The 15,297-nt window shown below is 43.1% G+C and overlaps 1 protein-coding gene across 2 annotated transcripts in view; it reads right to left on the bottom strand.

The window, feature by feature from the left end:
- Positions 1–7,555: 7,555 nt before the first annotated feature.
- The window catches only part of NDUFAF6 (NADH:ubiquinone oxidoreductase complex assembly factor 6), a 40,274-nt gene continuing 32,532 nt past the window's right edge, over positions 7,556–15,297 (bottom strand). For both annotated transcript variants that reach the window (XM_069957307.1, XM_069957306.1), the window contains 2 exons: positions 9,458–9,514; positions 7,556–7,699 (listed from right to left, as the gene is read on the bottom strand). In XM_069957307.1, coding sequence (XP_069813408.1) covers positions 7,571–7,699; positions 9,458–9,514 — 186 coding nt within the window. In that variant the 3' untranslated portion in view covers positions 7,556–7,570. The remainder of the gene's footprint in view (positions 7,700–9,457; positions 9,515–15,297) is intronic.

The following is a 15,297-nucleotide window of genomic DNA, read 5'->3' as shown; positions in this document are numbered from 1 at the left end:
GCAGCGGTGCTGGTGCTGTCAGAGCAGCGTGCGTTGTTCCTGGCACTGTCAGTGGTGTGCGTCTCCCAGCCCCGTGCACTATGATAAATGACATGACAGGATAAATTGCTATGACATGACTAAACTCCAACCCATATAATAGCCAATCCCCCCAAAACTGCCCCACATATTAGCCAGCCCTTCCAATAGTGCCCAAATAGTAGCCAGCCCCCCAAGTTACCCATATAGTAGCCAGCCCTCCCCAATAGTCTCATATAGTAGGCAGCCCTCCCCAATAGTCTATTCTATAGTAGCCAATAGTCTCCTACAGTAGCCAGCCCTCCCTAATAGTCTCAATTAGTAGCCAGCTCTCCCCTGTAGTCTCATATAGTAGCCAGCCCTCCCCAATAGTCTCTTATATAGTAGCCAGCCCTCCCCCATAGTCTCATATAGTAGCCAGCCCTCCCCCATAGTCTCATATAGTAGCCAGCCCTTCCCCATAGTCTCTTGTATAGTAGCCAGCCCTTCCCCATAGTCTCTTATATAGTAGCCAGCCCTCCCCCATAGTCTCTTATATAGTAGCCAATCCTCCCCCATAGTCTCTTATATAGTAGCCAATCCTCCCCCATAGTCTCTTATATAGTAGCTAGCCCTCCTCATAGTCTCGTATATAGAAGCCAGCCCTCCCCAGTAGTCTCATATAGTAGCCAGTCCTCCCCAATAGTATCTTTTATAGTAGCCAGTCCTCCCCCATAGTCTATTATATAGTAGCCAGCCCTCCCCAAGTCTCCTACAGTAGCCAGCCCTCCCTAATAGTCTCATATAGTAGCCAGCTCTCCCCTGTAGTCTCATATAGTAGCTAGCCCTCCCCATAGTCTTATATAGTAGCCAGCCCTCCCCATAGTCTCTTATATAGAAGCCAGCCCTCCCCAGTAGTCTCATGTAGTAGCCAGCCCTCCCCAACAATCTCATATAGTAGCAAGAACTCCCAAATAATCTTTTATATAGTAGCCAGCCCTCCTCAATGGTCTCATGTAGTAGCCAGTCCTCCCCCATAGTCTCTTATATAGTAGCCAGCCCTCCCCCATAGTCTCTTATATAGTAGACAGCCCTCCCCCATAGTCTCTTATATAGTAGACAGCCCTCCCCCATAGTCTCTTATATAGTAGACAGCCCTCCCCAGTAGTCTCTTATATAGTAGACAGCCCTCCCCCATAGTCTCTTATATAGTAGACAGCCCTCCCCAGTAGTCTCTTATATAGTAGACAGCCCTCCCCATAGTGTCATATAGTAGCCAGCCCTCCCCCGTAGTCTCTTATATAGTAGCCAGCCCTCCCATGTAGTCTCTTATATAGTAGCCATGGCAGGCCTGATGTAATTAAAACTCTGAATTACCTGGCGGGCCAAAAATAATAACGACACGGGCGGGCCAGAGTTTGACATGACTGGTGATATAGAAGGCTGGGGCTACCCAGGTGTATATGACTGTAGAATAAACTGCCAAATTACACAGAAACAGCAAGCAGATCGTGATTGAATGAAACTGGCACAGGGGACAATGCTGACAAAAGTCACATGCAACTCATAACCAAAAATCCAACCAAATTATTTTTTTCAACAGTCATAAAATTGTATGTCTCGTGTTGAAATGCAACGCCATTCACTAGTATTACATGCAGCGTGACTTGTTCCTATGTAATTTCTAACATGTTTAGAAATCATTTAATTTATCAAAAATGACTCCCTATCCAAGAAAAATGGCTCTAATTCTCGGTCCCTAGGTTTTTGCCTTCTCTGCAATCTTCTGCCCACTGCCTCTTTTCATGGGAAATCTGTCTCTAGCAACAGCCAGGTCAGGACAAATGACAAGTAGGGGTAGAGCTACTACGGTGAATTTGCAACATGTCAATTTATGTTACAAGCTAAGGGTATGTTGACATGTATATATGCTGGTAAACCCTGTGTAATTGTAACCTCTCACTGGCTTTCTGCTACCACTTTCCAGCAGAACTGCATGATGCAGACGCAGCCACTGTTTTCTATACAAATTACTCAGTACACACAATAGAACCCCATGAATCAATAGCCCTGGCACAGTAAGTTGTAAAAAAAGAACAAGGTAAGCTTCCAGAGCTACAAAATGGCATTGAAGAAAACTCATTCAAGGAGTCCTTTTTATATATTCCTAGGCAATTCTCGGTTTAAAGTCTGTGCACTACTTAAAGGGGTATTCCGGGATCTATGTACATGTCAAAGGGTTTGTGTGCTTCTACCTTGGACTTGTTTGCCTTGCCTACTTGTTCTGTTTTTTTCTTCTTCTTTGAAGAATTAATAAAGATACAATCAGTGTCAGGCTGGGGTATCTGGGCCCTACCAGAGGAAATGATCCTGGGGGCCCACCCATGAAGAACCAGTAAGAAATAACATGTTAGTCATTGTTTGTGCAGGTTCTAAAGCTGGGGGCCCACCGGATGATTCTCCGGTCCTCTGGTGGGCCAGTCTGACACTGGATAAAATTAATTTTTAAAAAAAAAGGACCCGGGCAAAAATTTTAAAGAATCTGGGCAGCAGAACACACACAAAAATGAGCAGAGATCTTCAAATTGGCGAGAAATTGAAAAAACTGATTATAAAGTTGCCGAACTTCTCATTATATGTGAATTTATTTTTTTTAATTTGCATAAACCTGGAATGACAGATTTAGAAAAATCTGATGTCTTTCAGTGCCAGGCGGGGGTTATGCTGCACACCGCACCAACACGCCTTAATAAACAGAATATGTGTATACAAGATGTTTCTATGAGAAGATCCTTACTTTGAAATGTAAAGTTTCAGTCTGTGCTTTGTCCTGGCCGAGTCCTTGTTATTCCAGGAGGCCAATTAGTTGGGAATCTTGATACCGTGTTGTGCATGGCGCTCGCTTGTTGTCTTTCATATGGATTGTAAGCTTTTCTGTAGATACCAGTGCAGAGTACAGTGGGCACTAAGGTTCACTCTACTCTTACTATATCAAACAGCTTTGAAGCATGGCATCATCCACATTAATGGAGAATTATCTTGCCCGCCTGCTGAGAATAAACTTTTGGGAACATATTTTTCTAGGCTATACATGTATCCAGTTTACCATACATAGCTTTGGTGGATTTAATGTGATATTACTTTAAGGTGTTCTTTTTTTCAAACCATGTTTTGTCATCTGCTGTCAGGCTGGGATTTATAGCTGTAAGATTGATGCAAAAATGGCTTTTTATATGTACTGTGTTTTCTTGAAAATAAGACTGGGGATATTTAGGGGGTAGGTCTTATTTTTGCCGTGCCCCTACACTGCAGCCTTAATGTATAACTGTTGTTAGGTTCCTATAGTGTAGGCTCCCCTATAGTTGTTCCCCCATACTGTATACCTCCCTCTCTCCTCTGTAGGTACTGTAGTCCTCATACTATATACCTCCCTCCCCCTGTAGTTGTTCCCCCTATACTGTATACCTTCCTTTCCCCTCTGCAGGTAGTTCCTATACTGTATACCTCCCTTCCCCCTCTGTAGTTGGCCCACGTATCCTCTGCTGCTGCTGTAATGTCACCATGCCATGTCAACACATTAAAGGGGTTATCCATTCTAGCTACTGCAATTAATAGCAATTGTGGCATCTAGTGAGTTCTTTGACAGGGATTGGGGGCAGATTAGGGATGAGCGCAACTCGAGCATGCTCCGGTCTGATCATTGGCATTGAACTTCTTCAGCCTCCAGTGTTCTAATGCTAAATGGTCGGACTCAAGCATGCTCGAGCTGTGCTCATCTCTATTTCTGATGTGTAACCGTTTTCCTGAAGATTCACAGAACTTTAGTTGGTCAAATGTAGCCTAATTGTGACTAAGCTCGGTCTATGTATGTGTGTTGTCCCACTAGGGGTGTTGCAGTTGTATTACACCCTCCGCCAAAGTCTGTACTTATTGTTATTATCGTCATGAAAGTAGTACTAAAGTTCGCGACTAGATGTCACTATATTATGTATATGTATTTGGGAACTGCATAGCTGAAGGATTGCAAAGGGTTATTGTTTTCTATGTGTCAGAATCTGTAGACCAGTAGGAGTTCTGCTTTCTTCTTTCCTATCATCTCCCTCCTTTCTTCTTCTCCTGTTGCACTCTTTCACCCACTCACCCCGCATGGGAAGGACGCAAGACAGCACGTCTCTCACAACTTCTTCACTAGTGATACCCCAAAGCACTATGCACTGTTAAACTCCTCTTAAGAGAGGACTAGCCAGAGATAACCTCAACCCACGCCGTGGACTAGGAGAGTCACAGAGCAGGACAGCATTCACTACAGAGCCAAAGACCCAGGAACTGATCCGGACAGAGCAAAGTTGCAGTAAGCCTATGAACTCTTTCTCGCAGCGTGGGTGTCAGTAGGGAACCCTCAGCATTCCACTCATCCCAGGTAACAAGGTCTGGGGCCTGTGTCGCCCATTAGGAAGGTTCAGCCGAGTCTAGTTGGCATAAGGTGGTGTGAAGACTGAAGTTAAAGGTCAATACACGGACACAGGTGTTTTTCTTATTCTTCTAAGTATCCTACCTCATCCTCCAACATCCCGACAGAGCACAGTACTACATGGATTGAGACTCTCACAGCATCCTCCTCTCTGCTAGTCTATCTCCTGTATCACTCAGCACAACTCAACCAGCACGACTATATCCTACACTGCACTTCTACTACAGATCTGGTCGTCCTTTGTCAAGTGTTTATTAGGAACTTTGTCAAGTGTGTTTCAGAGACTTTAACTAAAGAAACATTATATTGTGGAACCGGTATTACCTGCTGCATATTTACAAGTAGTAAACTGACTCGACTACACCCAAGACTCTGTGATTATTCGCCACCACCGACACAGCACTCACCGCAACCTTGGGACATTCTCCCCTTTCTGTGGGTGGCGGGTCCTATCATCCAGGAGGGTCACTATACCACTTTGGCCATCCGTGAACACATAACCCCAAGGGACCCAGTAGCAACCCAGCAGGACACCGACCACAGGGGAAAAGGGTACAATCGGCCTTATAAACTAAAGCAGGCGTGCCATCACACCTGTCTGCCCACCAGGCACTGGCCTCACATGACAACATCTCAAGGTCCGGCTGTATCTCAGCAATCCACCATAGAAGTGGCATCACACTTCACCATCTAGCAAGTGACCGGCCGCTCCTCCGATATAACATCACATGGGGGTACACCACATAAGCTTGGTCTATTTTCAGAATATGTATATGTGCCAATGGAAACAGAACAAATATAGACACTATTAGACTGTGTTCAGCCCAATGAAATCTATGTGCTCACTTGCAACACATTGGTCTACTTTTGTAACCTAAAATAGGGCCCAAAATTGATGTTAATGCATCCTTAGCCATACACCTCCCTATACACCTATCTACACTTGTCATGCCATAACGACCGCCTGCTAAGTAGACCATTTGGTTTGCTTCTCTGATAAGTCTGGACAACCCCATTAAGCAAGTTTGTTTTCACACGAAAACGTTATATCTTATGAGAAAACCCCCTGAATTGTACACGTTTTAATAAATATTAAGGTTGGCCCACTGTGTATTTGAGTTTGACACCTCTCTTCTAGAAAGATATCCAGAAAAAATATCACCGCTTACATTGTACAGTAAGGAATTAATTAGAAGTGAATGGAGGAAGCCTGCATTGTTCCTGTGTATAGTAAATAACACACTGTAGATTAGCAGTAAGGTCACAGACCTTTCTTTCTTGTTATCACTTCATTTCGTTCCAAACAAAACTAATGCCAGGGATATTGGAATATTACATTTGCCGCCCACTCTTGTCCTTCATGGCGAAATCCTCCGGTATAGCAAATGTTGACGGAGTCATCAAAGGACATAAAGTTTTACGGATCCTCATAACACCAGCACCATACGCAGGCTCAGAGATCATGAAGACAAGAGGAAGGAAGGTAATGGTGCTGTCTGAGATACTGTAAAGTTTAATGAAAAAAAAACCACAAAAGTAAACGTGTCCTTTATCAGTATATTAAAGGGGCTATTCATAGAAGGACGTTACACAGGACTGGTGATAAAGATTAGGGGACATTCATCAATTCGTACAATAAGTACCTGATCTGTCTGGGACCCCATCTGTCACTAGGATGGGGGCAACAATCCCCTCCATTGTTTCCCCTCATTGTTTAACAGCAGTGAACAGGACCTAGAATTGCCGATGTGGTTACACATGTGCCCTATGTGGAGTAGTAGGGCGCATGATCTAGTGATACTGGGGGTCCCAGTAACCAGACATTTAGAATTTATCCTGATCAGTGATAAATGTCTTCCACACTATAATCCCTTAAAGGGGTAATCTAGAGTATAACTATTTTTTCAATTATTTTTACAATACATTGCAATGGAATTTATTAATTTATACACCATTTTACAGTGACTAGGCTGCCCAAGCCCTGGTCTCCACTCCAATCTTTACTCTTAAATAGCACTCCATGGCAGCGTTGGATTAATGTGGGGGAGTGGGAACCAGGACTTGGACAGCCCTGCAGTTCCCAACACAAGTGTTTCAAGCTTGGCCACTAGATTCCTACAACCTGTTGCCTGCTGTCCAATGTTGGAGGAAATCTGCCAGTAATAACAGCCTCAACAAGACAGATTATAGGAACTCAGGGTAGGGCTTAGCCATTGCTTTTAGCATGGGCTATGTAGCTGCAGTCTGTGAGTGACCAGAGGATCTGCACAGCCCATGCAAGGTAAATTGAGGTCTCCCTTCGATCTCACTAGCAGTTCAATGCTTAGTGTAACCCTTACTTTGTTTTGCTGCTTATTTCTTACTGCACACAACACCTTGTAAAGGTAGTGTATCAGTAGCCCACTCTCTCCAAGCACAGTACCAGTTTGTTCTTTGCTTAGAGTAACCCTTCCTTCATGTCTGTTTATACAGCACATTGCAAAAAACCCAGAGCATCAGTAACCTCTTCTCCCTCCACATCTGTAGAAGTGTAATGTGCAAATCATCATCCCAACACAGTGCATGACTGCTCAGTGCCCTAGATCATGGCATAGCAGTGCATAGCAAAGAGGAGTATATGAGGTGTTGTGATCTGAATGGTTACAAAAGTACGGGAGGAACAAACTTTGTGTGTCTGGCAAACAGCCCAACTCTTGTCCGGCCACCGAAAATATAGAGAATGAGAAATAGCTGAGCACCATTGAGGAGATTCTACAGGTGAGAAATAAAAGCGGCACTCTTAAGGGTTAATCTATTTTTTGAAACGTTAAGGGTTTACATTTTTTGAAATAAGTACCGGCAGAACATCCTCTACTCAGATAGCCCTAGAACTGGGGATGTAATGTTCTGCTGAATAATACAGCTGATGTGTAATACAATTCCAGCCTATTCAGTCCTGTAGAAGCACGGCACAATCCAGGCACTTATGCGGCACAATCTGATCTTTAAATCGGAGGAGAAAAGCTCCCTGTCACAGTGATCACTAAATTCCCAGGACAGGAGAACGAGATATTACATGATCAGGGGAAAAAAAAGGACTTTTTTTTTTTAGAAAAATATATTTTAATAGATTTTCTTCCAGGACTGAATATATAAAGACAATGGCAGCCAAGGATCGCGCCTCTGTAAACTTGGATGGAAAATATTGAAATCCGACTTCCGTAGTCTTTTTAAATACCCGTCCAGAGGAACCTGTAACATCAAATATGTTATATACATTATATTCATTAGCATACAAGTATATCCCCTACTGTACATTATAAAAGGTCATAACTATAGTAGGGGCTTGGACTATGGTGTATGAATCACTGCATTTTATTCCAAAAGAAGGGCTGCATGGTCCAAGGTTTGTATGATGGTGCACTACTGCAGCTGGGGCACAGTACTTAGCAAGCTTTACAGCTCATGTACATTGAAAGAGATCTATGGTGTCATCAGAGAGGTTACTGGTGACTTCTTCCTGCTCCGCCCGCCTTATTAGTTCTCTCCTTATACCCAAATAGGGGGCAAGCCATCATCCAAGGCTGGTGAGGTGGGGAGAAGCCACCAGAGATCCCTCAAATGACTCAGGCACCATAAAAGTGATTACACACCCAATTTAGTCTGAGCCATATGTCACTCCCTACTATCTGACCCTCCTTTAAGTAACCTACAGACAATAAAGGAGTGAGCATAGAAGATGGAGTAATATACAACTGCAGAATCTGACTACAGGCAGGGTTCGTAGTCTGTCACCTTGGAAACACATAGGTCTGCAAAGTAGTTATACAAAGACCGAGATCAGTGGCCAAAAAAGGGAGTTTGCAACATTAGTGAGTATCTGCAGCATGGCCGAAAATAATAAATCCTGCTGATAGGGGACAAGTAAGAGATCATAGGGGTTCCAACATCCGTGTCCCTCAGTGATCCCCAGATCAGCCCCCGGCGTCTTTGTTTTCAATAGAGCCTTAGATCTGCACTTGACCTGCAGCTCTAATCATTCTCTGTGGAGTCGCCAGAAGAGTTAATTGCTGTACTCTGCTCTCTCCAGCGGCTCCATGGAGAATGAATAGAGCTGCGGGTCAAGTGCCGATCCAGGGCTCTATTCAAAACAAAGAAGCCGGGGGCCGATCTGGGGGGCACGAAGGTCGTGCCATGTGTAGTAACAAGTCAAAAGTTACTGATCGCAGTGGCTGTTATCCCCGAGTTATGGGCTGAGGGTTTGCATAGCAGCGCACATTTCTCTGCCGCTGTCAATTAAATTCAGATTTTAAAGCAAGAGTCAGATGTTTGGCTGCCCCACACTACCCTAGGCTGCATCTTGTATTGCAGCAGGTTTCAGGATAGAGACATGTCAGAAGTGACTACAAATGACAGTAACGCTTAATGCATAATAATTTAAGGCTAAAACCATTAAAGTGTCACTGTGGTTATGAAAAACTTTTGACATGTCATAGAAACATGCCAAAAGTTTTAATCATTCTGAGTCTGAGTGTTCAGATCTGTACAGATCGGGCGAACGAGGGGGGTGAAGCCGCACTGCAGCGCGGTCCGCTCTGTGTCAGTGAAAGAGTTGGGCTCCACAGACTTACATTAGGAGCCTGACTAGTCACGTGACACAGAGCCGGGCTTAGCAGTCTTCTTCTGACTCATTCCCACGATCGGTACGGGACTAAACACTTCAACCAAAACTTCTAACATTTCTCTGTGGCATGTCAAAAGTTTTTGTTTTTTTTAATACTGACAGGTCCACTTTAAATATAATAAAAATATCACCACTCCCCTGAATGGTGTTGAACTCACCATCTCTGGTGGCACTGGTATCATGTGGTTTAGATATGCTGGTGTGTTATATTTTCACTTTTCTGGGTATAGAAGCTTTCTTCACATAACCCTGACTAGGTCATAACTGGGTAATCCCTGAAAGTCACTCTTTCTGTTCTTAATCTCTAAGCAATTTCAGACACTTACTGTGACATGGAAGGCAGGAAAAGCAGCTTTACTGACTTTGTTTCTAAAAGATCGAGCCTGAAGGACAAAGATAAGGAGAGGGTTAACCTGGGGTTAATTTTAATTCAAGGGGCTTCACAGAATGAGGTTACAGATTTAATACAGAGATACACTATGGTGTGGATTCATCACTGTAACTCCCTGCACCATCCCTTTAAGGGTATGTTCACATGGGCTAAAGATATGCAGTTCTGAATGCAGAAAATGCACCACAGCCAAAATGGCAGAGTGTCACTACCCAAAACCCTGCTTTCATGTACTTCAATGGGAGCGGGAAAAAAATACCAAAAACAAGTGGCATAGTATCGCCTCTATTCAGTGTGGCTGAGCACCAAAGCTCATACTGAAGTCAATAGCAGCTTCAAGGCTGTACCCGTGCGGTCATCGGCTAAGAGATAAGCGCTTCACATCTTGTGGCTGGGTGAATTTACCCTAGAGGAGTTTTCCAAACTTGCAAAGTCTTGTCATAGGCAGTACGGGCAGCAGAAGGGAATAGCAGAGCCGTGCCAGCACTACACTTAATGCTGTGTATTCCTAAATAGCTTTGCTCTATCTCTGGCATCAGCTACGACATCTCGTAAAGCTATTTAGTGACATACAGCACCAGGAAGCAGGGAGGGAGAGGGCATCTATGTTGCATCTGTACGCTGCTAAGGTGTAGAGATTCAGCATGGCATCAGCTATTTACGATTGGGGGGATAGGGACGTTCAGCTGTAATTTTGTTATAGAAAAATGTGGAATGGGTTACTGTTGTATATTAGAAAAACACTTAAAAATCACCAAAATTTTCAGTAATAAAAAATGTCAATTATACATTGAAGTGTACCTATCATTTTTACAGTGGGGTCTGGGTGCCCAGCGAGCTTCTTTCACTACATTCTAACAATCAGCAGGGGTCTCAGCACCCAGCCCCCCACAGATACAAACTTCTGATATGTCTCAAGTTTAAATAATAGTTATAGAGGCAGATATATAAAACACAATGCAATTAAAGTGAAGTAGCAGCCCAACCAATCTGACTGCAAATGTCATTTGTTAGAGTGAAAATAAAAGGCAGTAACCTGGTAGGCTGCCACAGGTAACTACTACTCAACATACATCTTACACCAGTTTTTTCCTCCACCAAATTTTTTTAAGTGGTATAGGAGGCTATACCAGCACAAATAAAGGGGGTTATCTAGGTTTAGAAAAACATGGCAGCTTTCTTCCAGAAACAGCCCCTCTCCTGTCCTCAGTTTGGGAGTTTTATTTTGCATCTTAGTTTCAATTAAGTGACTGAAGCTAAATTGCAATACCACACACAACCTGAGCGCAGGGTCGGTGCTGTTTTTGCAAGAAAGTGTTTTTTTTTTTTCCAATCATGAACCACCTCTTTAGACATAATTTCAGTGAGAACCGTGTAATACTTTGTTTGCCCTGTGGTGGCACTGTTGGCAAACTGAATACTTGCTGCAGAGATCCTACCTATACACTGAGTCGACTCTTCAAGCCGTATTACATGGCACGATATTGAGGGTTGACGAGCGACAAACTATTAGGTCATTGTTTAAATCCCCCTCATTCCCCGCTTGCTGTCTGTGGTATTACACGCACAAACAGTGAGCAGCAGGAGGGGCCGTGGGGAGCAGCAGGAGGGGCTGCCCAAACGATGCTCATATCGTTCGGGCTGCCCATCGAAGGATGATCGTGCATGTCGACTGATCATGGCCTTTTGACATGTCCTATTACACCAATCGATTATCGTCCGGACCAGCCGGTAATCGGCCAAGTACGGCCTATAATTTTTTCGTGTAATAGGGCTTTTAGAGGCTGAAGCAGCAGGTTCTTCTACTTTCCTGGAAACCTACTTTCTGCATTGTACATAGTAATTCCATTTCGCCTTTGTATCCTAAAGCCTGCATATATTACATAAAACATAACCTTACTGTATGCAAGAACCAGAGGCCACATTATATCTGGTTGCTATGGGCGACAGACTACTGATCATCATCCATAAGGCCTACAGGGCCAAAAATAATCCAATAGTAATTCTCCATCTATAAACTTATTACATCCACCTTATCATCTGAGAAGGATTACACTTCTACTTAAGACACCTGAACCGGGCATTTTTAGGACAAATTCATGTATAATTTCTTTGCTTTAGAATTAGGTAAAATTACCAGTTGAATTGTTTGTTTATCATAAAATTAATCCAGTAGTGATCCATAAACCTGCTTGAAGAAGAAACACATCATTCATTATAAACACATTATTTATTCAAGGTCTTCTCCAGTCTATTAAATTATGCAATATATATTGTAAATCAATTGTCCATATACTTAGACTCGTAAATGAGTTGGATATTGACTTATAGGGCCACTTAATATGGTGGTTTTGGTGGTCTCCATACAGGAGCCACCCCTTGGCTATGCCCTTCCCTGGAGGGATATCTGGCTAGTCCAGTATTTCGAGACTTAAATGCGGCTTTCTTGACTCTTTTTGCATATTCGTATTTTCCATTGGACAATACACCGAGATCAGTGATTGTTTTACCGTGGTGGTCTTCTGGGCATTGCTTCTACGTAGCCAGAATCCTGCTCCACACTGATGAGGTGCAACACCCCGAAACAGCTGTCTGTGGATGGATGCCTGGCTTTGGTATTACCCTTGTCATGTCCTTAGACTCTTAATATAGTGATTTGTTGGTCTCCTTAGACTGGGTTCAAACTATGTTTTTGCAATCCGTTTTTTTTTCAACCATTTTTTTTTTTTTTTTTTGCAAAAAACAGATGAAAAACGGATGCATGTGTATGCATCCGTTTTGATCCGTTTTCCATTGAATTCCATTATACAAAAGCGGATGAAAACGGATCATTTTCTTGAGGTCAACTACGTTTTTGTGCAGGTTAAAATGGAACTCAATGGAAAAAACGGATCAAATCGGATGCACACACATGCATCAGTTTTTTCCATCTGTTTTTTTTTTTGCAAACGGATTGCAAAAACGTAGTGTGAACCCAGCCTTACAGGAGCCACCCTTTGGCTGGTTCCTTCCCTGGAGGGATATCTGGCTAGCCCTGTGTTAAGAGACTCTTAAATAAGGCTCTGCAGACTCTTTTTTTCAGGCTCAGGACTATCAATGAAGTGGGCCGGATCAGTGCTCTGGGGGCGACAGGCCCCCAGTGCTCCTAACGGCCTTACTGGAGACACGATTACATTAACAACAGCATGGGAACGGTGCTGCGGGTGAAGGTAAGCGACATACCTTCATCCTCAGCGCCACGTACACAATAGAAAGCCATCAGCAGGAGATGTCTAACCTGCTGATTTTTCCATGCTAAGGAGTCCATTGAGTGACCCCGCCCACTGGACTCCTTAGCACAGAATGAGCAGGGATTTCAATCAATGTGTTACAAGTTATACTGAAGCTTTTCCCACAAAGTTATATATCAATCTACTCAGTTCTTTCTGCTCTATAACATGATGGTGATAGATTGTCTTGGTGACAGGTTCCCTTTAACATGAGTCTCCCATCCACACAGAACAGAACGTGTCACAGACAAGACCACAGGAGAATGTACACGTGGAATGGCCTATATTGCAGCTTCCACTATAAATCCCTTTACGCAAACAGCATCTTTTTTTTGGATTTTTTTTACATTATTCATAGCACCAAGGACATGTGCTGACACACCGAGAAGCTACAGACAATACATCTACTGCGGCTACTGACGTCACTATGACTTGCTGAACACAATAGCAACAAAGTCCTTCTATCTAAACTAACACTACACGTATAAGTGCACAGGAGACAATTCAGTTCTTTCTCCTGTATATAAATGATGCTAGTGACATACATAGCTAAGCAGGTTATTTATATATATATATATATATATATATATATATATATATATATATATATATATATATATATAGTTCATCAAGTCCAACCGATAACTAAACCCTACTGTGTTGATCCAGAAGAAAAAAACCTTGTTTTAATGGAGAAGAGAAATTTCAAAGAGCATTCCCACAAACTGTGTTTATTACCCATACACGGAGATCATTAGTGACCATCCAGGCTTGGCTCACATATATCTGGCAATCATGAGCCGCCATAGATTACACAATAATGTATGGAAAATCCAATATAGTTGCCCAATGGAATAGTTGTGTCAGCTTGCAAAACGCTACATGCAACAAGATACATCACATCTCATGTCCCACCAGTACCCTATAGGCTGTAATGGGGAATGGTATACAAACCAGTATAGTTCCCCAATGCTGTGGTCGTGCTGGTTGGAAAAACACTGCATGCAACAAGCTGGATGTGTTGCACATGGTGTGACATAGGATGAAATAGGGCATGGTACGGGACCCATGAACAAACCAGTATTTGTTGCGCTGGATCGGAGAACGCTGTATAGCAAATTTGTGCGGTTCACCAGACCAGTTCACCACTTCTACACCCCGATATGGATAAAATATATAGGGAGTGTGCATATCTGTCTATGGGTGTACTTTGTGTAAACATTCCCACTTCCCCCCATCTCAGATTACTCTATGAACAGTCACTTATATACTGAAGCCTTGAAATCCTGACGCATTCCCAACCAATTCACTTTCAGCCTCCGATGAGTAAAAAAGCTTCGTAGATGCTAATAAGTGAGAAAATATGGCCCCTAGGGATGTCAGCTATCCATTATTAGTTCTAGTGCAAGTAAATATGAACCTACATACTTAACAACATATGGCCAGCTTTATCATGGTAAGAGGTCGGCAAGAACATATAGAGAGATAAACCGTCCCCGCAGCCACAGAACATCTGTTCTTCACAGATACATAGATTATCATTCACTTCAGCCAACATACAGTATATGTAATTATAGAGGAAATGTATGCATATCTCCGGAGTCATCCAGCAGCCCTGCCGAATACAATACAACTGTAAAATGTAACTAACATAGAGGCGGGTATCATTTATTCCATGTCTCTGAAAGCTGAGGCTGCAGAAATACAGGAAAAAAGTATTCTGCCATCTTTACTTTTTCCTAGAGTATTGGTCATACAGGTCATTTACCCTTAAAGGGTTTTTTTCAGGCTTAGAGAAACATGGCGGCTTTTTTCCAGAAATAGCACCACTCCTGTCCTCAGTTTGGGTGGCGGTTTTGCACCTCAGTTCCATAGAAGGGAATGGATCTGGATTGATATACAACACACAACCTGAAGACAGGGGCGGTGCTGTTTTTGCAAGAAAGTAGCTGTGCTTTATCTAATGCTAGATAATCCCTATAAGGCTCTGTTCACACAACGTAGCGGAGCGGACGGTCTCTCGGAAGATCATCGGATGATCTTTATTGCCGCTTAGTTCTGATGCTGGAGCATCCGTGCGCACCCGCATCAGAACTCCCCACAGCACACTATGGAGCATGCGGCCGGAGCCGCTCGCTCGACGGTGTGCACTGACATGGTTTTCTGAGGCCGCTATTCAATGAATATGTGTATACGCTCCGGCCGGGATCCCATAGACAGCAAGGTAACGTATATTTTCATAATAATCACGGCCGTGCAATGTGCAACAAGGGCCGTGGTTTTACGAAAATATACGTTGTGTGAACACAGCCTAAGAGTGTTATGCTTCTAAATGCCATTTTTTACATCCAAATTTCATAAATTTAAAGGGGTATTCCAGTATCGGAAAATTGTGTTTATATAAAACTGTTACTCCAAGATATATAACATACTAAATCACAATTATGCTGCTTCAATGCGCTTTTGCATGAGTCACCCCTGACAGGAAGCTGTGTTGTTCTTTCAT

Source organism: Dendropsophus ebraccatus, chromosome 2 (assembly GCF_027789765.1).
Source record: "Dendropsophus ebraccatus isolate aDenEbr1 chromosome 2, aDenEbr1.pat, whole genome shotgun sequence".
NCBI classification, from domain to species: domain Eukaryota; kingdom Metazoa; phylum Chordata; class Amphibia; order Anura; family Hylidae; genus Dendropsophus; species Dendropsophus ebraccatus.
The sequence above is the reverse complement of the archived record's forward strand: the minus strand, read 5'-3'. Positions and strand labels throughout refer to the sequence as shown.